At 40.6% G+C, this 27,788-nt stretch overlaps 2 protein-coding genes across 6 annotated transcripts; one reads left to right on the top strand and one right to left on the bottom strand.

Annotated features, from left to right (window-relative positions):
• Nucleotides 1–308: 308 nt before the first annotated feature.
• smarcal1 (SWI/SNF related, matrix associated, actin dependent regulator of chromatin, subfamily a-like 1) lies at nucleotides 309–15,406 on the bottom strand. The gene is made up of 17 exons (XM_044366093.1): nucleotides 14,665–15,406; nucleotides 14,103–14,454; nucleotides 13,283–13,333; nucleotides 12,881–13,141; nucleotides 12,722–12,772; nucleotides 12,430–12,613; nucleotides 12,057–12,207; nucleotides 10,616–10,777; nucleotides 10,378–10,443; nucleotides 9,169–9,309; nucleotides 7,926–8,144; nucleotides 6,902–6,972; nucleotides 6,580–6,682; nucleotides 2,265–2,447; nucleotides 1,082–1,182; nucleotides 832–928; nucleotides 309–726 (listed from the first exon to the last, which is right to left on the bottom strand). Exons 1-17 carry the CDS (start codon nucleotides 15,013–15,015, stop codon nucleotides 532–534), a joined length of 2,739 nt encoding a protein of 912 aa, XP_044222028.1. The 5' UTR covers nucleotides 15,016–15,406; the 3' UTR covers nucleotides 309–531.
• Nucleotides 14,812–27,562, top strand: marchf4 (membrane associated ring-CH-type finger 4). 5 transcript variants are annotated; one of them, XM_044366101.1, is made up of 5 exons: nucleotides 14,812–14,897; nucleotides 17,820–18,558; nucleotides 24,048–24,203; nucleotides 25,196–25,388; nucleotides 26,969–27,562. In XM_044366101.1, the coding sequence occupies exons 2-5, from the start codon at nucleotides 18,073–18,075 to the stop codon at nucleotides 27,388–27,390; spliced, it is 1,257 nt and encodes a 418-aa protein (XP_044222036.1). In that variant the 5' UTR covers nucleotides 14,812–14,897; nucleotides 17,820–18,072; the 3' UTR covers nucleotides 27,391–27,562. The 5 variants fall into 5 exon arrangements, with proteins under 5 accessions (XP_044222036.1, XP_044222039.1, XP_044222035.1 ...); XM_044366104.1 differs by having other exon boundaries at nucleotides 14,876–14,897; nucleotides 18,182–18,558; XM_044366100.1 differs by lacking the exon at nucleotides 14,812–14,897 and adding an exon at nucleotides 15,484–15,630.
• Nucleotides 27,563–27,788: the final 226 nt, after the last annotated feature.

Genomic DNA, 27,788 nt, shown 5'->3' on the forward strand with positions numbered 1-27,788 from the left:
ATTTGCAGAGGTCACTGCTTATAGTAACCAGCTATGAAGACATAGAAGCTACATAATGACAGGATAGCGTAATAATTAAGAGTATCTTGCTGTTGCTAAATTGGCTTTGTGAATATCTGGCTTAGCTTGATTAAAAACAAAAGCTACACTGTGACTTTTTTTGTTTTGTTCTTTAAGATTTATGAATTTATCTGACAAATGGTTTTTCCCAGGTAAAACTGAAGCAGATTTTTGGGAAACTTGAAAATGAAAACTAATCGCCATTACAACCAGTCAGGTTCCAGTTTCCAATGAATTGTGAAATAGCCTCAAGTTACAGATTTATTTATTTTCTCTGGTTAGCAAAAAATAAAAGTTGATTACAGTATTATTTTACTTCTACTAAAATAGCTTTAATATAACTGAAGTATTATGTATATAAAGATTTGTTAATGTTCACAATAACAAAATACATTCATATCATCATGATGGGCTGAAATGTAGGAACTTAAGTGATGCTTATATAATCTGTCAACACTGAAGTGTCCTGAATTATCTGCTGAAAAAGTCTTTGATGGTCCTTTTGCTGGGGGTTTGTATGAGCGAGCCGTGCTGTTGTCCAGAACTGTTTTCTGGTGGGGTGTCCTCCCAGTCGTTTGCAGCCTCCAATAAGACGGCTTCGTCTATGTCGTCATCCTCAGTGAACGACCTCTGAAACATCTCCATGATGCTCCTCTGATTGGGGTCCTGAAAAAATCCAAATAAGTTCATGACTACAGAAACATTTTAGATTTAGCAAAGTAAGCTGTGTTGGTAGGGGTTAGCGTGTGTGTGTGTGCGTGTGTAGTTTACCCTAGAGTGGAAGCTGGCGTTCACAGCATTGTCTGACAGGTTTGACTCAGACAAACCAACCTGCTCCAAGACATTCATTTTTTCCTGGATCATTGGCCTGGATGAACACATAGATACTGAACATTATGACAGACTGACACATTTCATTTCACTGCTTGTCACAATGTGCGCACAGCACCACACAGACAACCCACTTTAACTTGACCCTGACCAAACACAGTTTGAATAGAATACACTGACTGACACATACCACAGGTGATCATCAGCAGTTCCCTTGGCAACCAGGTAGTGAATATTTACATTGCTGGTCTGTCCAATACGATGCACCCGATCCTCTGCCTGAATGAGAACCTGCAGCAGAAAAGCATTCAACTTTAGAGCAATGCAAAAAAAGAAAAAAAAGAGCATTTGAGGTTTGTTTCCTGCCTTCAATCAGCTGCAGTGTCCCCATAAGCTCAATGACTGCTTAAGAAAACTGTTATTCAGGCTTATAATTTAGCTGTCAGCACTTGAAATTACAGAGCTATTAAGATTTCTCCTGAACAGAGGGAAACCACTTCCACAAGACCTGCCAATTACCAGCACAGAAGTTAAATTAAGATAAGTTGTACTTTACTCTGGATTCCCCCCCCCCCTTTTACTCTGATCTTGAAATGCCCAGTTTGTCTGCATTACAATCCGTGTCACTTCTTTGTCATTGCTTACTCCACTGTTGGCATGGAGAGGGTGTGTGACGGTCATGAGGTGGATGTGGTTCCTTGTAAAATGTTTTTGTTTCTGGATTTGAAAGTGAAATTATGTTCCAATTTACATATATGAAGCAAGGACAAGTACTATCCTCCCTTGTTCTCTCACTACAGTAAGAACTCTGCCATATTGTTTTTTTAAAACACATTCATCTATTTTGGCCACTGAGGGCCAGAAAAAAACATCAAAACACATTGAGAGCCATGACCAGATCACTGGCTTAAACTGTTGTCCAAAAATATTTCCTCATTTAATGCATCCAGCAGACATGACCAACATAAGCATTACTTTGGAGTCATGTTTCCGGCCACCTGAACAATATCAAGTCTCCCTCACTCTTCTTGAAGCCCTGAATAAGTCTCCTCCAACTCCAGAGAAAAATACATGGCTGCCAAATGTACTTTCTTCATAAGCCATGAGTAATTTTCTCTGTCTGTCATTTGATGTTGGCAGGTAGCTTAAAGTGGGTTTATCAAAAAAAAAAAAAAATTGTTGGAAACAGCTGCCTACACGGTTTGACTGACTGAAGGGTGTCAGACTCAAAAATCAAAGCAGTGAGATAAAAGAGGCTAAGAGATTTGGGTTGGACTGGAACCAAAAATCAAATCCAAAACAGGACTGCAGATGTGTTCCTAATAACGTAGTTAAAAAAAATGAACGTACAGTATTTTGTAGAGATGCCTTACCCCGGGGTTCCAGAAAAGCTCAGCGAAAATCACCAGATCAGCAGAGTGCAGGGTGAGGCCCATGTTGGCTGCAGTGATAGACAACACGGCCACACAGGTCTTGGTTGAGTACTGGAACCTCTCACAGAGCTGCTGTCGCTCAGCTGACGGAGTGGTCCCATCAATACGGATGAAACTGACATTCTGTAGGTGAAGTGAAAGGAAATTCATTTTAATTGCTGTGCCTTTTTCAACACGACTAAAAATCAACTATTCTTTTAAAGGGGACATTTTTCTGGTTTTCTGTCATTTATATACTGTTATGATGTTGGATGTCTATGTTAAACATGGACAAAGTTCAAAAACTGGAGGTGAACGTATATAAAATGCTCCCTGCAAAAGAAAAGCCCAGACTTCAGCCTGCTCTGGATTCTCCATTTGCAAAGTTACCTCCTTACCTTCCCCACCAAACTGACATCAGATTCGCACATGCCCCCAAACAGCCGTCCGTAGTCTTTGTTGCCAAGGTTTTTCCTTGTGTTGTTTGCATTGTCCACTCACATATTTTGAATCTGATTCAGGCTCAAACATTTGAGAAGTTAACATTTTGAGTAAAGAATGAAAAAAAAGAGGTGAAATCAGAACGGAGTGGGCTCATCAGGAGTGCAGCCTTAAAGACACAGGAGCTAAAACAGCCTGTTTCAGACAGAGGCTAAACAGAGGGGCTGCATAAAGGGCCAGTATAAGATAAATAAGTTTTTAACTGTAAATAATGCAAAGATATTCCAGTAGAGTCCCAGTTATGTCCTCTTTAAGACAAAGGGAGCTTACAATGACCAACAAATACCAAACAGAATGAGTTCAAGTAGGGGGGCAAAGTGAGCAATGCTCCAGACAAAACAAACTAATTAGGGCCTGAGCCCAAAGGGAAAGGTTTCTTTCTTCTGTCTGTCTTCATTATAACGCCACTTCAAACATGCTCAAAAACTCACCAAATTTGGCACGCACATAAGGTCTGGTTAAAAATTTGATAAAATGTAAAAATTAACCCCCAAAGTGCCTAATTGTGCTCTCTAGCGCCACCTATGTAGCTAAAATGGCTGCCACGGCCCGTAGGAATGTCGTAGAGAGATCAAACCAAAACTCAATTATTCATCTAACCGAGACCTACAAATCACACGCTGACACCCTGACCTAAATCCAACAGGAAGTCCGCAATTAGCCTTTCCCTCAATTTTGGCCTCCAAACAAACGCTATCTCCTCCGAGGGCGTTAATGGTATCGGCTTCAACCTTTAATACATGACTTATGACAATGTGCTGAAAAAAAGTTGTTAAAAACTTTGTAATAACTCGAACAGTTTGGATTTTATGAGCCCTCAAAGTTGCAGTGCCTCATCACATCACATCAAATGTACCCCTTACAATGTAAAACAATGGGGGAGGCAATCTATGGGCATGAACTTTGTGTCAAACAAAGACTTCTGACGTATAAACTATCAGTCTGACCACTTTCAAACCTGTATCAATGAATTCACCATGAAATTTCCAACGAAAATATGATTTGATGTAAGATTTGGCCAAAGTTATGGGATTAATGAGGATATTTCCCCAGAAGTGTACTCCTCTCTAACTGCTCCTCATCATGTCACTCCCTCAGTGTTTTGACACATTCCGCAATACACACTCATTATAAAAACACAGGAAGACTTTAAAACTCACACTCTGATATCTCAAAAACAGTAAAAGATAGGAAAACCATGTAAATTCAAAACTTGTAGGTCAAAGTCTCATGACTCATTTAAAGTTCAAATGAAGTTTGTATCTAAAAATATGTGGAGGCAGTAAATATTCAAAAAGGTGTGGGTTCGCTCACACTCTCCATTCAAATATACAGTGCTGCTTGAAAGTTTGTGAACCCTTTAGAATTTGCTCTATTTCTGATAAATTATGACCTAAAACATGATCAGATTTCCACTCAAGTCCTAAAACTAGATAAAGAGACATCAGTTAAACAAATGAGACAAAAACCTTACACGTGTTCATTTATTTATTGAGGAAAATGATCCAATGTTACATATTTGTGCGTGGCAAAAGTATGTGAACCCCTAAGATTATCAATTCATTTGAAGGGGAAATTAGAGTTGGGTTTTTCAATCAATGGGTTGACAAACAAGTGTGAGTCTGGGAGGCCTTGCCTTATTTAAAGAAGAGAAATCTGGGTCTTCACTGTCAAACTCTGAGCTTTACAACACAGGTTTGTGGAAGTGTGTCATGGCTCAAACAAAGGAGACTTCTGAGGACCTTAGAAGAAGAGTTGTTGATGCTCACCAAACTGGAAAGGGTTACAAGACCATTTCTGAAGAGTTTGGACTCCACCAGTCAGCTGTCAGGCAGATCATATACAAATTGAAGACATCCAACACCACTGTTGTCCTCCCCAGGAGTGGTCGAACAACAAAAATCATACCAAGAGCAGGCATGTAATAGTCCAGGAGGCCACAACGGACCCCAGGGTAACGTCTAGGAAACTAAAGGTCTCTCTTGCAGTTGCTACAGTCGATGTTAATGAGTCCATCATCAAGAGAACATTGAACATCAACGGTGTGCATGGCAGAGTTGCAAGAAAAAAAGCCACTTCTCTCCAAACAGAACATTGCAGCCGTCTACGGTTTGCTCAAGACTACATGGATAAGCCAGAAGGTGATTGGAACAATGTTCTGTGGATGGATGTGACCAAAATCAAACTTTTCAGCTTGAATAAGAAGCAGTCTATTTGGCGATGAGCAAACATTGCATTTGAGCATAAGAACCTTAACCCATCTGTGAAACAAGGTGGTGGTAGTATCATGGTTTGGGCTGCTTTGCTGCCTCTGGACCAGGACAGCTTGCAATCATTGATGGAGCTATGAGTTCTGAGTCGTACCAGCTAATTCTACACGAAAATGCCAAGGTATCCATCTGTGTACCGAAGCTCAACACAAAGTGGCTCATACAGTAAGACAACGACACTAAACAACAAGTCGTTCTACCCAAGAATGGTTAAAGCAGAAGAAAGATAATGTTTTGGAATGGCTGAGTCAAGGTCCTGACCTTAATCCTACAGAACTGCTGTGGAAGGACCTGAAGTGGGCAGTTCATGCAAAGAAGCCCACCAACATCCCTGAGTTGAGTCTGTTCTGTAAGGACGAATGGGCTAAAATTCCTGCAAGCTGATGTGCAGGGCTGATAAACAGTGTTTGGTTGAAGTTATTGCTGCAAAAGGGGGTCACACCAGTTACTGAAAGCAAGGGTTCACATACTTTTGCCTCACACAAATGTGTAAGATTGGATAATTTTCCTCAATAAATAAATGAAAAAGATGAATTTTTTTTGTCCCATTTGTTTAATTGGGTTCACTTTGTCTAATTTTCGGACTTGTGTAAATATCTGATCACGTTTTAGGTCATATTTATGCAGAAATACAGAAAAAAAAAAGGGTTCACAAACTTTCAAGCAGCGCTGTATGAGTATTTTTCAGTGTCCAGCTGCAGTTACTTATTGTCTCTACACACCTGACAGTACACATGTCAATCAAACTTTGACCAGGTCAAGTCTTTCCTTTTCTAAAAATAGACTTGATGAAAATTAGGAAATTAATTTGTTTTACACACAAACTCATCAAAAGTTTTCAATTTACTAATTGAAATTCAAGTGAATGGGCACAAAACTTGCATAATTTTGATGACACAGGTGTGAGCAAGACAGACATGTCTCACCCTGCAGAAAATTCTCATCCTCACACCGTTGAGATTTGATGTTTTGCCATGACAGAGGAAGTTGCTATAACTTTATTGTAAATGCAGTCTGGACCAAACTTTTCATGTTTGATAAGAGTCCCAGCCTGAACACGTCTACGTGACAATATTCCATCAGTGATGCAAACTGGCTGATTAGCGCCCCCCACAAAATTTCAGCGAAGCAGCCCCAACAGCAGGCAAAATAGTGGACAAAGGAAGTGATGTTTATCTCCTTCTTGCACTGTCTGAAAACAGCCCAGGTCTGAAGACATCTACATGCCCGTGACAGAAGCCCTTCGATTGCACCGCAGCCTGACGTGCGCGGAGGCCCGTTCATCGCTGCTTGCAGCTTTAATTTATTAAAGCAATTCTTATAAAAAATAATAAATAGTTAATAATTGAGCTCAAATGTGCTCAACACTCCCCAAACTTGTTCCCTGCAGGTACTGATGTTGACCTTGGAGTTACTGTAATAGTTAAAAAGTAAAAATATGCTTTTTTTATGTGCATATATATTATATATTATTGTGCAGCATGTTACCTGTACATCTTACTCACCTTTTTTCCCAGTTCAGCGGTGATATGATCCAGGACTAACTTATGATGAGCAAACACTAGAAACTTCTCTCTCCCGCCCTCCAACATGTCTGTGATGTACTCCCTGTCAGTGGCAGAAACAACACAGCACTTTTGCCAAAGAAGCTCATGAAAATATTCCGTTTTTATGCGTACTTGCTAAAACTTTCTCGTCTCAAAAAGCTTGTGCAATTACAGTACACTGACTACAGATTCTGATTCATTTTACAATTTAATCTAAGTACTCATCAAATCTAAGCCGATTTGAATTACTGATCCCCACCGTTAGAAGGACTGTACGTACATAATGGCTTGCAGCTTGGCTTCAGCTGTGTGGTTATAAAAGACGAGGAGGGCTGCCTTCTCTTCCATTTTCTGAAAGAGAGATAAGGGACAACACAAGATAAGAACTGACAGCAGATTCTGTTTGATGATTTGATAAGAGAGCCATTCCTCCGAGGAGCAGTGTGATTATGCACAATCAGGCTCAGCAACTCAGTCCCATCGGAGTGTATAAACACTTAAAATAATGCTCACTGGAGTATCCGGGGTCGTTTTAAAAGTACTTGTGAGTGTCTGAGGACTGAAAGGACTCCCTCATATGAAGAAGAGGAAAGAGGAAACACATCTTCTTTGGCCTAAACAAAGATTTCTCAACCTCTTCTTAACTGTGAGGCCTTTTAATCCCAGGGTCTTGATTTTAAGGACAGTGAACTTCTGTATTCCATTTTTTGTTAATGGGAGAACTTGTTGAATATGGTGAGGTACATAGAATTGGTGATATACACTAAACTTATTTACTTTACTCCAAATAATGTATATCGATATCATGGTATTTTATATAATTGATATAATGTATATGCATCAGTCTTTGACCCCCTCTTACTAGGTATCTGTATGTATAATGAATATGTATAATGTTCATGTTTTTTATGGTCTACTTCTAATTTGCATGTCCATGAAGGTTTGTCTTTTTGGGATACATTTAATTAGGAGGTTTGGGTTTTTTTTATTTATTTTTTTTTATTTTTTTTTTTACATTTTTCAGCAACAATTTTTTTTGTAATTATTGCATCAGGACTTTGCACAGCTTCTCTCAAAACCTTAGATGCAATTAGCTCAATTTTTGTGTTATTTTACTTGTTTCATTTGACCATTTTTTTTTAGGAGAAATCTGCAAGTGATGCAAAGATTGGTTGAATTTTCACTCATTGTGAAAACTGGAAAGTCATATATTTCTGGAGCAATTTATCTTTGAGGTCTTTGTGAATACTTATGCTTACAAAAACTTCAAATTCTAAGGGCTAAGGGGAACATTTGTAACTCACATTGCGATGTCCCTTGGCCAACTCCTTGGCTGCAGCTGACAGAGCAGCTTTTGTGCGGGTGTTGATCCCATCTATAGTCACTGTGACAACCTTGCGCTGTTTAGCAGGGAGCTGGGAGAGAACTTCAGACTTGAGGCGGCGCAACATCAGACACTCCTCCAGCAGCAGCTTTAACTCCCCAAGATTAGAGGAGCCCGAGTAATCCCAGCCCCAAGTCATCTAGAGGAGGGGATAAGCAATGATGCAGAAGAGAGAAATTAAGAAAAGATGGGAAAGAGGCACAGGAGGCAGAGCTGAAAAACTGAGAGCAGGTGGCCAGACCCTTGGAGTTGGAAGTGTTCAATATCAGAGTTATTTTCGATCATACACCAGGATCAGTCAGAGACTAACTAGAAGTCATAAAAGCTAAGATATTAGTCAATTTAAACATTTGATGCAACTGTGATAGTCCAGCTGGTCTGAACTTCAATCAAATCCCCATGATCATCAAAATTAATTAGCCATTATGGCCAATTTAGGCTATTACTGGTTTAAATCATGCAGCTCGTTCCCCACTTGAGTCCACTAAAATTAAGTAAATGTTCGTGGAAAGAGTAGAGCAACAAAAGGAGATGAAATAAATGGAAAAAAATACCGGTAAAAGTATCTTTTGACACCTAAAAACCAACTAGTTTTGAAGGGGAACTACCAATTTTACACATCAAAGTCTCTTTACAGGTCTTGGGGAGAACTACTGCATACTGTATGTGAAAAGGGGAGCTGCAAAAAATCTTCAAGTGGTGTCACTTAATGCAGCATCGGTAGGGGCTGAAGACTACAAGTTTGAAAAAGTGGAGTTAGAAAGAAGTGAGGCTACCAGACCTCTGTGGTTCGCTCATCTTCTCTGCTTGAGACTAGCAGCTCAAGGCTACATTGGCAACTACTAGCATAACAAATCCAAATCTCTGACCATTTGAAGTTCAGTTGCATTGTGAGTAATGTAGTTGCCTGGTTTTGACATGGAATAATGTCATCTCTGGTTCTGTGGCATCGATTTTGATCCTTTTTTAAAATCTCCATTATGTGTCTGACACTAGTGCACATACTGGACATCTCCTGGAAAGTACGGTGAGGCAGATAAATCAATACATGCAAATTGCACACCTAAAGCCATCTATGTCCTCTGTGTGTCCTGGAATTACTAAATCTTAACAGTACTAAGTGTCACACTTAGACAGACGAGGGTTCCTCAGATTTAAGCTACCTGTTTGGCATCGCAGTAGCGAATCCCAAAGTCATGGAACCGTGGGAAGAGTGTTGGTCTGACAGCCAGAATCTGTGTGTAGAGCTCAGATGGTCTGGACATGGCAGGGGTCCCAGACAGAAGAATTACTCTCTTCGCTGCCTGAGGACAGAAAAATATGTCTGATTAGGAACACTGCAAGGTGACAGAGCAAGAAATTACACCCAACCTAGAGCCAAAAAACCCAAACATGAGCTGTAATGTTGCAACGTTGGCTGGTTTGATGTATGTTACCAGCCAATATTCATACATATTACATATACAAAACAATAATCTCTCTAATACAGTAACACAGACAAAACTGTGCATCAGTGCAGGGATCCCATCAGCACCTGTGGCAGGTGTGCAAATAAAAAAAAAAAAGGTCTCAGAGGTATGAAATGATTATCAAACAGCTTTGGAAACTTGCGTAGTGCAGAAACTGTCTTTTTTTTCAAGTTTCAAGTTCAAATAGTAAACCCTCAGAGAGTGAACCACTCTGACAATGCTGAACTATTTTCCACCTCACTGTTCCACCACAGTTCAGTACATTATGCCTATTGCTCATAGGCCCAATGAGTGTACCCAATGCAAGTTGTAACATGTGTATTCACACATACTGAGATTGACATAGCTGAAAAATAAGCATCCTGTTGTTCATCCAATGACAACTGAAACGATTAACTTGCATTTACTTTCGTCTCATGTGAGTCTGTATTGTGTTTTCACTGTTGGTGGTAAAGCGGATAGATAAATGGATCGTGTGCACACACAGCTGCGAGACAGCCTCTGTTAGTTAAGGGTAAAAAGACTTACAAAAGTCTGATGGCAAAAATCCCAGGATCCACGGAAATAGAATCAATTGTTCAGAGGCCCAATTTTATGCAAACCAAGGCTTGTTTCAACAGTTTTACTGAACTATCTGGATAATTTTGCTTGCAAAAGCTGGAGCTCCCTCGGTACTCTGCATTTCCACAGACTAATACAAAGGAAAACTCTACTGCTTTTCTCAGCAAAGCTATAATCTTGATAAGTCTTGATCTGCTTCTTTGAACAGGACCCTGTTTTTGAGATATCCTGCTAAAGCCAGGCAACATCACTAACAAATAAGAACATGATCTCTTTGGTATAGGTTATAATATTCTGAATTCAAATGCAAAATTAGATGAAAAAGAAGAGAAAGAAAATCACCTTTAGCAGAGGCAAAGCTGACTTACAACGAGCAGTCTTTATGTTCTTCAGAAAGTGAGACTCATCCTGCACAGAATGACAAAAATATCATAAACATCTTAGAAAACTTGTTTCCAGTATCAATCAATGAATCTACTGACTGAAGTAAAAAAAAAAAAGAAAAAAAAAGGAAAAACTTGAGCATTTTAGCTGCAAACAGTTATGTCTGAATACTACACAGTTCAACCTTACAACTGACCATGATGAGAACATTGAAGGGATTTCCCTGCTGCTGCTTGTCCATCCTACTCAAGAGGTCGTAGCTGATGATGTTGACCAAACCAGACCGCAGATGGTCTTTGGCCTTCACCACCACATTGATGCTGTCAGGAGTCAAAGAGGGGAGCCATCGTCTGAAGGCCTGCAGACAAAGTTACTGAATCATGACACTCAGGCAAAGACTTCAACATAACAATATTGGTTTCTAGGATTTACTTTTCCACCTACACTGGAAATATATTAATCTCTCAACACACATTCAATAAAATTAATGTTGTCACTGACAGTTGGTTAAAAAGTTACTAATCACAAATAATTCATTTTAACTGCTATCACAGCTGCATTTTGAACAACCAATCATTGTGCTTTGAAGAATTGTCCACTGTGGCCCGAATGTTTCTGACAATTCATTAACTCTCCATTCGCCTGCCAACCGAGCTGAAACTCACTAAATTATAAGCTCCCATACTTTGCAGTAGATTTGGCCAAATGCACAAGTCTAATGGCGCAGATAAGAGCCAAGCCAGACAGAGTAAGTGTTCTTTAATGGGACCATATCCTGTGACTAAACTCTCCACCACAATTCCAACTCCCGATTGGTGAATCACATTTGATCCAAGATATCTATCTATTAGACTGTCTTGTCAGTAAACAGAAGGTCAAGAACGCTTGTCTGAAAATGTACTGCTGGTGTAGCCTGTTAACGCTGCTGTGAGTTAAGCAGAGAATAGTTGCTACAAGACACACAGAAAAGTGACACCTGAGATGAACTCTGAAACTAGAAAGTGTGAAAATTGCCGAAGTAAAATGAGGTCAAAGAGGCTTGAACATTTCTCTGATGCCAAGTGTGGGGGCGTCACGGTGGCTTTGTGGTCCAAGAAGTGCACCTGTCAACTGTATGCTTTCAAGTACAGGAAAATAAAAATGATGCAAACTGTAAACAATATATTTCAAGCTTTTATGTCAGAAAAAGCAGCTCTTTGTGCAAGGCAGAATTCACGAAAGTGGCCAAATAACTAAACTGTACAGTATAAGCATCTTTATCATAAAAAAACAATTCACGTTTTTAAATTATCATCTGCACCTGTCAGACAAAAAAATGGAAGCATGAAACTCAATACTGCCATCTTCCCCACTGAAGATAAAGTCCCTAACAAAGTGCTTGCAGTCCTTAGGGAACAGTGTTAACATTCCTCCAATGCAGAGAGGTTAAAGCAGAAACCAACATTATAATGTGTCGGTCAGAACTTTGTCAAAGGAGTCTAAAGAAGGATATATTTAATACCTGCTGACTTAATGCAATCCAATAATGATGCGATTAAATGGAAACAAAGTGATACAATCTTAACACCAACTAAGTAATCAGCTATTTTTCTTCCAGGCACATAACTTTGATTAACTTCTGCTGAATGTCTGTTTACCTCAGCCCATGTGAATCGCACAGAGGAAGGAGCCACCACCAGCAAGGGCCACTCGCTCCTGTAATAGGCTGCTATACAGATGGCCTGCACCGTCTTCCCCAGGCCCATGTCATCAGCCAGGAGGAGGCGGCCTTGTTTAGACACTGCAAAACTGTAGGGACACAAAGAAATATTAATACAGACAGCTGGAAAATGAGTGGAGCCACAGTGATCTGACCCTTTAAATCTACAGAAACTTAATATCACAGAGAAATGGCAAACAAAAAGTGACTTGTTAAGTATTTTTTTATTTGCACAAGAGCACATCACTTATGGATAACTGTCTCTGCTATTGACAGAGGTGTTACACTAACGGCTGTCCAAAGGCACCTACTTGACTCCCTCCCTCTGGAAGGGCATTAGGCTGCAGGTGAGCTTGGGCTCGATGCTGGAGAGGTCTGCCTCAGGGACGTCTACAGACCTGGCTCGGGGCCCATCAAAACTGGCAGAGAAAGCTTGGATTATTGCCCTGGGCAGAGGCTCCACCTCCACTGCTGCTATCCCACCGAGGAGATCCACTGGGTATGGAACACAGCACAGTTATACAAGATGGTGAATGTAACAGAGACAAACAGGAACACAAAAGATCATACATGAAACTGCAAAATAAAGCAAATGTTACTCACTGAGTCTCTTGTAATCCTCAAGTGAAAAGCTCCACTTTCTTGTTTTCATGTCTTCAAAAACAACCAACAAATGATTAAAAAAAACTGTATCAGAAGCCGTAAAATGCAAATGAAACATGATGAATGATAAGGATATTAATTGCATAATTTGACTGTTACCATAGCTCTTTGTTGGCATTTGCTTAAATGCTGCAATGACATCGACATGGTACCCAATGTCAACCTCAAACTTCGTCGCAGACACCAGGATGCACTGGCCCTGCAGAGTGGCCCCAGGCCTCTGCCAGCCGTTACACAGCTTCAGCAGAGCCCCCAGTGCTGCACCATCACGAGCTCGGCTGGTGGCTGCTGCCACGTCCACCGCATCCATTCCCTCCAGAGGCCTCAAAGACACAGAGGCAATAGCTGCTGCTTCCTCCACTGCGACAGAGCCAAGACCCATACAGTAAGTCAAGACGGAGCAGATGCAGCATCTCTCATGACTTTAAATTTAGGATACTTCTAAAAGAGTGCATGCTTGAGTCAAAATATTTCATCTGGCAATTTCCCTAATGTACATACTTAGCTGCTGATAGTCCTCCAGACCGAAGTTCCACTTCTTTGTGGCAGGATCTAAGACAGAAAGAACATGCTACTTTATTATCTCAGAGGACAGCACAGTTATAGAGATGATTAGATGATTAGAAAACCAGACATGAAGAGTGAAATTACTACATGTTGGAATTTGGTATTGCTGTTTAGAAAACTGATTGTGCTACGGATGAAAGATTTGTGTACCTGGTTTGTTCTACAGAGAAGAGTTGTGTAGCTTTGGCCAAAGATAGCAGTTTATATTGCTTTGATTGTGGTGAGTTCAGACATTCATTATTTGTCTGGACTAGCAGGTTGTCCCAGTTGCGTGGGCAGATGCATTGTGTGATGCCAGGGCTGGTCATTATTTGACAATTGCAATACTGGCTGCTGCAGAACACAATACAGTCAGTGAACAACTACTGAGGCTCTAACCACAGAGCTATTTGGGACTTGGTGCTGCAGAATTTACTTGATTTACACCTGTTTTGGTCTGAGTTTGATATGTGAAGTAAACCAAGCATGAGAAAGGAGGAGGCTTTGTTCATGCTGTCCTTTCTTGAATATTGTGTTTAAATTCCAGTTTGTAATCGATGATGCTGTCATTGCATTTGCATTCCCCTACTACTTTTAAAAATGTATTCATACTGACCTATCTAATTGAACTTTAAACAAAATAAGAAAATGTGCCTCATTTATATAATATATGCTTATATTTCAATATATATACCAGTGTTTCCTACAGGTTGAACATGTATTTGTGGTGGTATTCCCCAAGGGTGGTGAGAGGTGTGGGGCTGCAGTTACTTACCATAGTTCTTGGAGGGGATGGATTTGAAAACAGCAATAAGCTCTACATGGTAGCCCACTTCTACTCTGAAACGGCCCTCTGTGTGAGTTACACATTTTCCTATCACAGAAATGGCAGGCTTTTTAGCAGGTACAGCGTTTGAAGTTGAGGAGTTTGTGGGAAGCTGTGCTACAGGACTTTGGGCGGGTTTGTTTGGTTGCTTGTAGAATGAGCTGACTGCACCACCAGAGCCGCTGGAAGTAGGGTTCGGTTTGGGCTGAGACGTCTTCACACCAAAGCTTCCTCCGCTAGGCAAGACAGGGCTGTTCACATGTTGACTTTTTGCCTGAGGAAGTGGGTCAATAACTTGTATCTAAAAGGAAAGACAGTAACACGCATCAAAAAAGACTCTGAAGTTATTTTCCACCCAATAGTAACTTATTTAAAGTCCCCCCTCCACTCAAAAATATGTTGTTTTTTTTTAATCAGATACATATTATTAATCAAAGTACAGCATTTTATATAGGCCTATATCTTAAAACATGTCTCGTGGGGAACTTTAACATTCAAGCTCAGATCTCACCTGTCTTGACGAAGCAAAGTTATGCTTGATTTGGTTCCCAGTGCCAGATACCTGCTGGAGCTTTGGGTTTTGATTACTGAAACTTTGTGAGTCTTTTTTGAAGGGCGGAACAAACCGCATTGGTGCAGAAGCTTGGTCATTAGTTTCTCTGTGATGACTTAGCGTTGCAGGATCTGGAAGAGCGCTCTGTTTAGGTGGCTGAAATACGTTTACTGATGTACTGTTGTAGCCTGGTGAGTTCTGCTTATTGGTGGTGACGGTCTGTCCAAGTCTCTGGGCTCTTCTCTCCAAAGCTTTCCGTCTGTTCTCTTCAATCTTTCGCTGCTGCTCTGCAGTTAGCTGATAAGACATCACGGTAACCTTTGTGGCAGCTAATGCTAACTCACTGCTTCACAGTCATTCACAAATCCAGATGACGGTCAGTCACACTCCGAGCTAGTGAAAACATTTATTTACCTGCAAATACGGGGTCCATCATTGTGCGATCGGTACAATTTATGACCGACACGTTAAAAGTTTGCAGCCTCCCCTGCTAACGGAAGCAGCTAAAATGTTGCTAACCTGGGCGGAAACAGTAAAATGTAGCAACCAAATATATCGGCAGCGTCACAATGATGTTGAATGTAGGTGAGCATTCATTCGTGAAGAACAGTTCACCCGCTGTATGATCTAAAGACGGCAACGATAATAACGCTCGACTAGCTGCTAGTTGTCAATGTGCTAGCTGCTTCAATATCTGCCGCGCAGGAAGTGACGTAGAAAAACAAGCAAACACGTGGAGGTGTCGGTTGCTTAGTAACGTAATGTGACGTTCCAAAAAAGATAACCGACAATCAAAACGTTACAGACTTAATTATTATTTTGTTATGTTGAAAACAAACATTTTGGTGTAACTTGAGCAAATATATGTGATATACTGACTTGAAAGAAGAATTCAGGAACATTATTTATTTTTAAATACACAAGGTAAGTTCAACTGGACATATCTTCCGTATCTTTTCAAATGTCTTTCTGATAAAATGGAAATTACGCTGTTTTAAACTGTTAGACAGAGGTGGAAATTTGGGGCATTTAACTTGTACTGTACTTACTTAACGTTAAATACAATTGTGCTTTACTTAGGTAGCGTTATCTCTGATAGCTAATACTACTCCTCCACTACTTTTCGAAGGGAACTTTATATATTTTTAACGCTACAGTTAGTTACTCTATTACATTTGACAACCATTACTTTCAGATTAAAGGACGGGTTCACAATTTTTCAGGTCTGTCTTAAAACAGTAAAATAAAAAAGTAGCAAAATAGTCAAAAATAAAAATAAAATAGTCAGGTGCCCAAATGAACATTGAAACAGTTTTTCCTTGCCATAATCATTCCTCCTGGTCATACCGATCTTCATAACGCACTTACAATGTAAGTGATGGGGGACAAAATCATCATCCTTCTGTGCAAAAATGTATTTAAAAACTTTTAAATACATTTTTGCATAAATAACTGCGTGGGCACACTGTGGATTTTGGCCCTCATCACTTACATTGAAAGTGCATTTGAAGGGGATCTTTTAACAGCCAGTATGAACAGGAGGAAAGATTACAGCCAGGAAAACCTCTTTCAGTGTTTATATGGACACCTGACTGTTGCTTTAAGACAAACTTGAAAAACTGTGAACCATCCTTTAAATAAATCATACTGTGCTTGGTTGATGTATATTAATGCAATCCAATAATATGATATACATAATAATATAGCACTCTAAAAGGGGGTATTTTGATTTATGAGTACTTTTACTTTTGATATTTTGATGATGATACTTCTGTGCTCAAGTAATATGGGTCGTACTTATAATAATGTAGCTATTTTTACATTTTGATACTGCTATTTTTTTTTTAGTGCTGAACCAATTAGTCGACTAATTGAAACTGACAGGAAACTAATCTACAACAACTTGAATAATCCAGTTATAGTTTTTTTTAAAGTTTATTTTTTAAGCTAAACTGCCAAAACATGCATGGTTTCAGCTTCTCAGTTGTGAATATTAGCTGGTTTTCTTAGCCTTTAAACTGAATATCTTTGGGTTTTGACCTGGGCACTATTTTCTAACATATATGGACCAAATGATTAATCAGTGGGAAAGCGATCGGCACATTGGTCGATAGTGAAAATAATCCCTTAGACGTGATTATATGTAAGGTTTAGACCACTTTCAACCCAACTGATATTTGTGTTGAGCAAAATGACGCTATTTAAATGAGCTGTTATGAATAATTTGCGTTGCGCCTTGTGTTGTCTGATAATCGAATTGTTGAATTATTGATCATTAGCGGCTACAATTACATTTCCTGCTTTTTGTTTGCACGTTGAAGAGGCAGAAAACAGACACTATGATTTATGGATACCTTGGCTAAAACAGGTGATTGACTCTGACTTGTAGTAATGAGTTGGCTGCTTGCATCACTGTGCGGTGATGACGTGTGGCGTCTGGGAGCTGTCCCAGGAATCATGGTGCTGAAGCTGCAGCACCGATTCAACAGCCAATTATCACAGGACAATCCGGGGCCACGGACACTTTCACCCAGAGAGGGACAGTCCGACTATCCTGCTGGATTTTTAGCCCACCAGACGGATTTAAACCCATCGGTTTGTTCCTCGGATATGGGAATTCGGTCATTTGGGATGTAAGCTTCACGGAGAGTTGCCAGCGACCTGCAGTCTGGCTGGAGATATATGAACAAAAAAAAAATCCTGAAACTGTGAGTCGTATAGAAATCGCTGTAGCTCGCCAGGTAAGACAGATTTCGCTTCTTAACATGGCACCGCATTGACTTGATTTGCTTTGAAACCTTACAAGACGTCGACAGGAAAATCTGAGCTCTACTGATTTAAAATGTCATTCGTTGTTTGTCTGAATATTTGAATTTTAAAGATTGGGCGCTGACATTTTGTTTTGTAGTCTATTGTACCCAAGGCTGATTTGATTCTCGGGTTTCTGCACTCGACGTGAATCTGGAGGGAGAAGCCTGTCTAGATAGGCTAGTTTATGTTGTACAGACCAGGCAGACTATTAAGGCCATGAAATGACAGTGAGTGAACGGGCCATAGCCTTGTTACTTGAATGCATATTCCTATCAATCTAACATTTGACTTTCCTCTTTTAGCCGTTCCATTTTATTGAACTTAATGGCTTCAGACACTTGTTTGCATCGGTGGGATTTATCTGCTTTTTGGATTTACAACCTCGTGGGGAGCCGATAAAAGACATTCAGTTGGAATATATGAATATCTACATAGAAAACTAACAACGCTGCTGTAAAATCCCGGCAAACACTTGAAAACGCCCCCCCTGCCCCCACTATCCCATCTCACGACATATGAAGAAGTGTTGGCTTATGACGGGGGTACATACAGTACATGCTGTTTTCTTCCTGCACCTTTGCACGGTGCTGTGAGTTTCTGGCCGGAGACAGGCTGATGCTGCGCAGCCAGGGCATGCTGAAGAGCCGCTGTTGCGTCCTGCTAGGTGACCTGAGGGTGCTCCTGCTCGGGCCACCGGCACCGCCGACGCCGCTGCCTCCGCTGACCCCCATGAGCAGCCAAGCTACGGAAAGCCATGAGACAGGTGTCACCGTCCCCGACAATAACAACACGCTAACGCGGAGCCACCAGCCCGCAGTGGACCGGACTACCCCACCTGCAGCAGGAGCCACCGGGCCACCCGAGCGGCAGGTGGCGGGCTGGGTTGATGCTGCAGAGCTGTCGGCGGCACTGCGCGGCTGCAGCAGCTCCTCTGATGACTGCTCAAAGGGCAAACTGGAGGAGAGATTCTCCCTCACCAGCTACACGGAAAGTGGCTTCAGGACGCCTGTGTGCAGGATCTGCTTCCAGGGACCAGAACACGTAAGTCAAGGGGTAATGTTCCCCTAAATATTAAAGTAATATACATGTGTAATGTTGGAAGTGCCACACACTTTCTCTCTGAAGATTTAAAAATAAGGTTTTGTATTTGGTTGGGATCTAATCTTCCACCTCTTTGCCTTCCAAGGAGCACAGGAGAATTAAAGACCAGACCAAGTGATGGAAATGTTGCACATTTAGTGTAGGTCAGGAAATGATCCCTTCCCAGCAGAGCTCTGATAGTGTAACAGACTTCCTATTAAATACGGAGTCACTGGTCAAGCTTGTTTTCCTGTGAGAAAACCCCCTCCCAGTGTCTTGTTGGGCCAGCCGCACAGCTGGAGAGCTCTCTGAGCAGAGATCCCACTGCATCCTGTACTCATCACTCCGCGTGGCTTGAAAAGTCAGATATACCAGTGGGAGGATAATGAAAGACCTTGTCCCCATGGTTGACAAGTGAGGAGGATACACTGAGATGCAGTAACAACTCATTATAGCCAAACACTGTGAATTCATATTGAAGCAATACATGCATGAAAAAATCAAATAATACCTCTCAGTCTGCTGCTCACACGCACCACCTGGAAACAGCACAAAAAAGGAGGAAAATGTATACAGAACAGACGGAAACAGCCTTCAAGTTAATCACACTGCGTGCCTCCGTCTTTGGGGCCATATTGATGATAATGTCACACTACATCAATCATCAGAGGAAAAATTCTGAAAGAAGATGGCTGAGGTGTGCCGCAATAAATAATGTTAAATTATAACAGAGAAGCAGGCACTTGGCAATTTGCAGACACATTAGTTACACTGTTTGACAGAGCCTTTGAGACCACCTTGACGAATATGTCACACCTCACCAATTGGTAATGGAGGTAGGGAGGTTATAAAAAATGTGAAGCAAGATAAGTGAGGTGTAGAACATAACTTTTTATCCGGCAGTCTGTACTCATAGTTGCCTTTCCTTTACACAAGCAGCAGATTTACTGTATAATTTCATGGTCACTGCACTGTGTATAGCCTATAATCTCTCAATGTTTCATCAACTAATTACTCCAACAGCAATTTTGTGCACCATTTCACCTCTGAGCTCAGGCTCTCTAATTATTACTGACATGGGGTATGAGATTGGAAGACAAGGCTTCAACGTTTTTTTTTGTTTTTTTTTTTTAGAAAAAGTCCTCAGATAGTCGGTGTGCTCTGCAGTGCATACAAAGTACTGCCTTCTAAATTCGCAGTTTCCCATGGCCTCCTCCAACTCATCTCATCGATGCTTCCTTCCTGAGACATTGCAGCTAGTCAATAGCGCCTGATTTCATGCTGTCTTATCAGTATGCACATTCTTATCTATCACCGGCCTTCCTTTTCCTGTCGTCTCTTGCTGCTGGTTTGGGTGAAGTCCAGATATGGATCTGCTGAGGTGTAAACGAGTACAAGGAGAATGAGGCTCCATTTGAAAAGAGAGATGAGTGGACTGCCTGTATGTCACGGTGTGATACAGGCAGTGGGGACATTAGTTATCCTGTGCTCTTCCCTTAGCCTCCAGGATGTCACGTAGACCAAGGCAGCGAGTATCTGATCTGACAATCCACCTCCCAAATACTTCCATCCCCAAGGCTGCGATACTCAAGACAGAGTAAAGAAGGGAGTGAGAGACGTAGCTTTCCTCAAGCGTCCCACCAGAAAAGAGCCTTGAGTGTCTGACAGAGGAAGCCATTGAAAAATGATTGTAATTTAATTTAATATGGCACCAAACGATAATAAGTCTGTGTTATCAAATTGATGTTGGTGTTTTGGCGCCTCTTTGTTTGAGGTGCCATCAGAGATTTACAACCCAAGTTGTATTGTTTTAAAGGATAAATTCACATCTTTCTTTCTGTATCGATTGGCTTATTGTAATCGTTCCTCTTCTCCATGCTGGCTATGAAGTGATACCTTTGAGCATAAATCCTTTGTGAGAGATGGCGGACAACATTCACAGTCCTTGTTACGTGTAAAAATGCAAAAGCTAATATGAGGCTTCAGCACTCTGTTAGGAAAATCAACTAAATATCTTGTGTAAGTCTTTTTAGTATGAAATCCCGTCCTGTCTATCCCTACCATCCCTTCTCTTCAGCTCAACAAGGAAGCACTGCACAGCAAAAGACAAACAGAAGATTGTAACTTTGCAATTATTATGATAATGTTCCCCATCTCTTACATAAGAATCGCCCTATGATGGGATCACCTCACAGCCAGTATGGACAAAATAAATGATTACAGGGACCAGTAACCCTTTTAAACGTACATAACGGCATGTGAGTATCTAGATAGAAATTCTGAACCTAAGTCTGATTTCTTCTGTTGGAGTCTGATTACATCCCCAGACACACAGAATGTATTCATGAACAGTTAAGTCAACATCAGATGATATCGCATAAATTCATGTCTTTTATCTCTATAGCTCAAGTCTGTGTTTTTATACACAGATAACTTGAGACATATTTCAATCCGTTATCAGCTCTCTTTAGCTAAGGGTCAGAAAGAAGCTTTACAGAGGAGTCTGGCTTTACTTGCAATGAAGCGATTGCTTTATAAAAGCATTTGCTTTCAGACTTTCTTTACCTCATCACTGAAAGAACAATCATTAGCAATTTCTCTGCTATATTTTCAGTAAAGAGTCTTGGAGTGCACAAAACTATTATGGGATATTTTAAAAATGACATATAGAGAAAACCCATGTAATGTTTCTATGAGTGAAGGATCCTTTCCTGAATTGTCATGCACTATTACATTGAAGTGCCCTTTGGGGCTGATGCTTCTAGTGTCCTGTCTTCACTTCAGCTGCATGTTGGGAATATGTGAGTCCCTGCTGCTTAGAAAAAAATGTTCTCTTTCCCTCCTAAATCACAACACAGTTAATGCACTCGCCCAGCGTGTTTGTCTGAGGTACAATGAGAAGCCTCGAGGGGTCAAGATAGCATCGTTCTTTATGGCTGTGCAGAAGCATTATGCTGTCTGTATTGCATCGCATGTAGGATGGCCTCTCTGCCATTTGATAGGAATGTGCTATAAACACCTTACATAAGCACAACATTTTTTTGGTCTTTTTTGAAGTCTATAGGTAGGAGCTGTGAGTTCATAAACTTAAATTATGAACCCTAGTTGCTTTTTTATTCATATTACCATCACTGTAGGTCTAATGGCTCCTTAAATCAAGCCATGAGTGAAACATCCCCCAGCGTATGTTTTACAAGAAGTCATAATAGGTAAATACATTTGAAATTATATGACCATCAGTTTCATTATTCAGTGATTGTACTTTTCCCTCCAACTTGTTGAATATGGTTAAAATATGAATATGAAGCTGTTTTTCAGACGACTGCAGTATTGTAAGTTCTCATAAAAAGAAATGCTTGTGGCCTGAATGTCATTGGCCATTGTAGAAATCGCTTTCATTCAGTTTCTGTGGGAGCGAGTTTATAAAGCCACAATTTCCCCTCGCTTGGAGTTAATGGAGTTCACTTGCATTGATTCCAGACCCTGAAGAAAAGTGAATAGCCATCGCTAATTTAGTTTCATGTCATTATATACATTGGGAGTGGATCCAATTTTATAAGGAGAAAATTAGGTGCACTGAGGTGTTTTTCAGATAATGCAGCATAGAGAAATAGAATAACACAGCCAAAGCAATCAAATGTATCATCTTTTTCATACAGTATGCTCCAGTTTCTTTTTTCAATGATCATTGCTGTTTGATCAACAAAAGGACATTTAGTTATCACTTTCTGTATGTGTGGGCTGTAATGTCACGTTTGTTATCAGACGCTCTCTCTGCAGCCTTGGTTGTACTAGAGTGGTCCAGGTTTCAGCTCTTGGCTGCAATCAGGCCAGTCACAGTGAGCGGTGTGAGTCCCACTGGACATGGCAGAAGTGTTCTGGTGCTCCTGCCAATACACTCCCACCCTGGCCATCTGTAGATGGGCCTTTTCTCCTCCATCTCCTCGCTTTTCCCTCCCTTCTCCTCGACCAGGGCGCTGCACCGTCTGTCAGAGATGTCAGCACAGTTTTGCAATTCTCCCCAGACTCTGTGTCATGTTTAAATTAACAATACCTTGGCTTAGAAACTGAATGCCTCAGCTCAGAGGGGTTGAGAGTTTTCTTGCAGCAGAAGGGTTTAGCTAATTTATTTTATCATTCACTACAGTCTTTTTCTTCAGTAGCATTAAGATTATAAAAGAAGTCCTGCTTTGAATTTTATTGATCAAAATTTATTTAACTGCAGGTCAGGGCCTGCAAAGATGGCAGGCCTGCATTTTTTGGGTCATCATCTACATCTCATATCACAAGACTAATATATTTTAATGAGATTGGAGCTCAAGGTGAGAGATTATAAATCAGCCATTAGTTCCTCAGGTTGAATATATTTTAAGAATAGCTGGTTAAGAATATGTCTGAGCACATATCGCTGTTTCGTGGAAATCTTGTAATGCCAAATCAAGTGAATTTCATTATTTAACTTAAGCTGAAGGATCTAAGAGCCTTGTGCAGGCTGAAAAAAATCTACAATTCTTCAGTCTAATATGCTACTGTTGACCACAGAGGACCTCTTCAGGAGAAAATTTAGGTTATTGCTCTGCTCAAATGCTTCCCGAAAAACAGGCCTTTATCCTAATGACTTTTGGGCTGCTGAGGTGAGTCACAAACCTGCCTCTTCAACATCAAGGCCACTGACATCCAGAGGTTATACACACAGCAGAAGCATCACTATTATACTTTTGCAGTGAAATCCATCATATTTAACAAGGTACAAGGTATTTATAGGTTTTATGATTCCTCTTTAATAAAGATCAGGTGCAAGCAGAGAAGGAAGGCAGGGAGAGTAGAAGGAAGATGTTGGGGGATTTGGTCTCACTACATTAGCATCTATAGAAAAACATTTGTGTATATGTGACTGCTCCATTCACTTTAAGAGCTGCACTAAAAGTGTACCTTTAGCGCAGTATTTTGCAGCTTTGTTGGTGTTTATCCTTTGCCAGAAGCTTCAGTGACTAATCCTACACTTTTCAACGGTGCTAGTAATCAAGCATTTTGCCTGTCAACTAGGTGTAAAGCAAAGCTTTCATTTCACACCTGAACTGGTGCTCTACTGTAATATGACGTGCATTGCTGGGTAGTCTTGAGTGTGTGTGTGTGTGTGCATGCAAAGCTCTAAGAAACTGAAAAAGCCAGCATGAACTGCAAAGAAATATCAGTATATGTATAGTGTAACGTGAAGCTTGTTTCTTGTAAAAGGTTTTCCTGCAGGGGGTAAACGAGATGAGAAAACTGGGTTGCCGGTCAATGATTTCTGTATCAAATCACTACTTATCCCACTCTTAGGCTCCAATCCAGAAATGTGAGGCAGTAAATTTTAGCAAATTTGTTCTCCTTGTAGTTTGCAGTATTTTTTATCGCATTCTGTGTACTGTAAAATGTAACACAGTACTGATGCTTCCTCTTTCCTACAGGGGGAGCTCCTGAGTCCATGTCGCTGCAGCGGGTCAGTACGCTGCACCCACCAGCCCTGCCTCATCAAGTGGATCAGTGAGAGAGGTTCCTGGGCCTGCGAGCTCTGCTACTACAAATATCAGGTCATTGCCATCAGCACCAAGAACCCGCTACAGGTGAGCTCTTGGTTATTTGAAATAGCTTTTAGCTGGGAAGAGAGATGGATTAGAAGCCAAAATTTTATCAGTTGGGAAATATTCACCAGTTGGGGCACGGCCAAGTTATTGTAAGTTCTGGGAAGAGTTGTTTTGCCATCTCAGTGTTAGAAATGTTGTGGTATATTGTGTAAGTGTTACATAGCCCCTGGCCCTTCCACTCTTGGACTCATCGGGATGCATTTTCAGTTCTCATATTAAAGTTTTTTTTAGTATCAAACAACTAAAACACCATTTTCAGAAATCATACCATCTTTACTGAAGTTCTAGTTCTGAATTAAACTTTGCTTTTTGTATTAAACAAGATTTCTTTCCCTTCTGTTCAAGAGAACAGACAGATTGTAGAGGGAACTTTCCTCTCAGTTTTAGACTTTGGTGAAATGATAGGGTTGTCGAGTGAACATAGATTTCTTTTAGGTTTTTCAAGGCAGCGCTGATGTGTGAAATGCTGCTGTTTGATGCTGCAGCTGTAGCATTCCCTGAAGTTTGATGCATTTGTTTTGGTGGAAGCGTTTAGTAATCTGTTTCTTGAGCAAGACAATGAAACCCCAAGTTTCTATCATTCAAGCACCCTGCATGGTAGTTCACTGGCATTGGTATGTGAGTAGGGGGTTGAATGTGTGAACAAGAGGCAGAATGTAAAGTGCTTTGGATAAAAACGCTATATAAATGCAGCTCATTTACATTTATTCATTTGACAGACACTTTTGTCCAAAGCAATGTACAAATGATACAATCCAGGGCACAGTAGATCAAGGAGAGACCAGTCCATTAATGCTTTTTCATTGATGATTGTAACCATTGATTGTGACTTTATCTTGTCGGCACCTCTCATTATGTATGTGTTCTTCTGGTCCCTGCCTCACAGAGTGTTCTCAAATATTTGGTTAAGCTAAAAGAGAAATAAGGAACACAAAGAACTAAGCTGTACTGCGGTCTGTGTTTTCATACAGTGGCAGGCCATCTCCCTGACAGTGATAGAGAAAGTGCAGATAGCAGCAGCCATCTTGGGCTCCCTGTTCCTGATGGCCAGTATCTCCTGGCTGGTGTGGTCATCTTTCAGCCCGTCGGCTCGCTGGCAGCGCCAAGACCTGCTTTTCCAGATCTGCTACGGCATGTACGGCTTCATGGATGTAGTCTGCATCGGTGAGGTGCTAAACTCAACACTGGCCTATTATTTATGACTGAATTTAATGCTTATAATTCTTGGAGTGAGTTTGTACACGAGATTAATATTGAGTATTTAATATTATACATTCAAAACAAACAATAAACATAATGTCATAGGTGCTCAGTAGAATCAACAATCAAAGCCGCCGGCTAGACACAAATGATGAACGATTCACATTGTTGACAATTTATACAATAAATCTGTAGCACAGAGTGAACTACTTCAAATGAATAATGAGTGTTTGGTTTCTTGAAACGTACCAGTTCAGAATTTATGTTGCATATAATTTGATTAATATTTTTGTAACATTCAGTATAGTACAGTTACTATATTAAAGATGATGAAATGCTGGGTCAAAGCTTGTTTGATGAATTAAACATAAATGCTGAATGTTCCAAACATCGTCTTTGCAGCAACTGAAGTGGTTTGCATTGCATACATTAAAATGCTTTTGAGTCAATAATAAAAGCTGCAGCACCAAATTTAGGCAAACTTAATTCATGCTGCACTCATATAAGTGACACAACAAGTGAAAACTGCAGTGAAACATTTTTAACCGTCTTCTGAGTTTGTGTGGGTGTCCAAATTAAAACTTGTAGCATCCGTTTTAAGCCTGCTGTCCTCTGAAGCCCGCGGTGTGTTTTGGATGACTGTGTGATGGCATCTCACATTATGAAACCTCTAACTGCCAACTGCAGTAGAGAGCAGGATGAGAGGAAGAGGAGATGGATTGTCTCCGGTTTGGTGGCAAGGAGTGTGGAGTCATTAACTCTGCACTTTACAGAGATTAACTTGTCACCTGGCAAACATTAAAGAGCAAAGACTCGACTTTCACTTATCCGCACACAAAGTTAGAGAGGGAGAGAAACAGAGCTGAGGGAGAGAGACAGGATTTGTTTTTAACAAAAAACTGTAAATATAGAAGAGGTTGGGAATTATTAAATGTCCATATTTTTCAAATTGTGATCACTATGGTTGCTGCAATATTTGAGACCTATGTAACTTCTCATATCAGAACTATAACTGTAATAAGAGACATTACCATTGGTAGCTGTATGATCAATACAGTTTCTATAAACTGTACTGTAATGGTTGTGCTCAGGTTAAGCAGATTATTTAAAACCATTTATACAGTATTTCTCTTTACATGACTTTAATATGATAAAAACAGTCAAATCTTGGGGTCCAATCAATCTGTCTTGTGACAGATTTATTTCAATTTCCCAGATACTGAATTCAGTGAACATAAATCAATAAACAATTTTAAACTGTGATAAGAGGTTATCAAACAGTCCCAGGGAGCAAATGCATCATTTTTGAGTATTGAGTATTACTGTGTCATAAGTTGTGCCATGTCTACAATTTTTCTAAGAAATAAAGATCTTATCTCAGGGTTATGGTGCTATACTTGAAAGATGAGTTGTTTTGTTCTGCAGCTAATACTTTCTGCAGGCTTTAAAACGGTGACTCTCCCACTGCAGAGATATACTGTATATCATTTTGTATACTGCTGCCAGACAGCGACATTGTCTAATTGATGCTCTCATCTCCACAGCACTAATTGTCCACGAGGGACCCTCTGTGTTTCGCATCTTCCACCGCTGGCAGGCCGTGAACCAGCAGTGGAAGGTTCTGAACTATGATAAATCTATGGACAGCGCTGACCTGAAGGACGCCACTGTGGACAGGACTCTGTCTCAGCCCAACCAAGGCTATCAGACTGGGATAGGAGTGTCCACCTCCACCTCCTCACTGATGGTGGTAGCTTCCACAGCCACCGGCTCCACTTCTACAGCCGTGGTGACGGCCTCAGGAGGACTGGGAACACACGTTGATCCCAACAACGGGAGCGTTGTTCCTGACCAACACTGTCCCTACAACATCCTCCACCTCCTCAGCCACCTGAGGCAGCCAGAGCCTCGCAGCCAACCCAGCAATAGCACACGAGAGCTGGTCATGAGAGTCACTACAGTCTGAGGAGTCCATTGAGGCCTTATCTCACATGGAGGTGAACCATTTATGAACCAGCTGACAGTTGAAAAAAAAGTCTTTTTTGAACTGCACTGGATTAATAACATGTTCTTGTTTCAAAATGCATCTCTGATGTCCTCACATGGATTGAATAAAAGTCAAAGTTGTTTGATTTGCAGAACTGGTTGGAAAATAGTTATTTTGGGGATTTGGGGTGAAGAATGATTTCTATAATATGTGCATGGATGTTCATTCTTAACCTTTGTGAACAATAGACTGTTTGGTGAAGAGAATCTAAGCTCAAGGGTCCATTTATTAACGATTTTAAACTTTCAACCACATTATTAGTAAGTGGGAGTTTGAGTGTACTGTAGATTATCTTCACCATGAAAATAGTTCACATT

This window comes from Thunnus albacares, chromosome 11 (genome assembly GCF_914725855.1).
Source record: "Thunnus albacares chromosome 11, fThuAlb1.1, whole genome shotgun sequence".
Lineage (NCBI taxonomy): Eukaryota > Metazoa > Chordata > Actinopteri > Scombriformes > Scombridae > Thunnus > Thunnus albacares.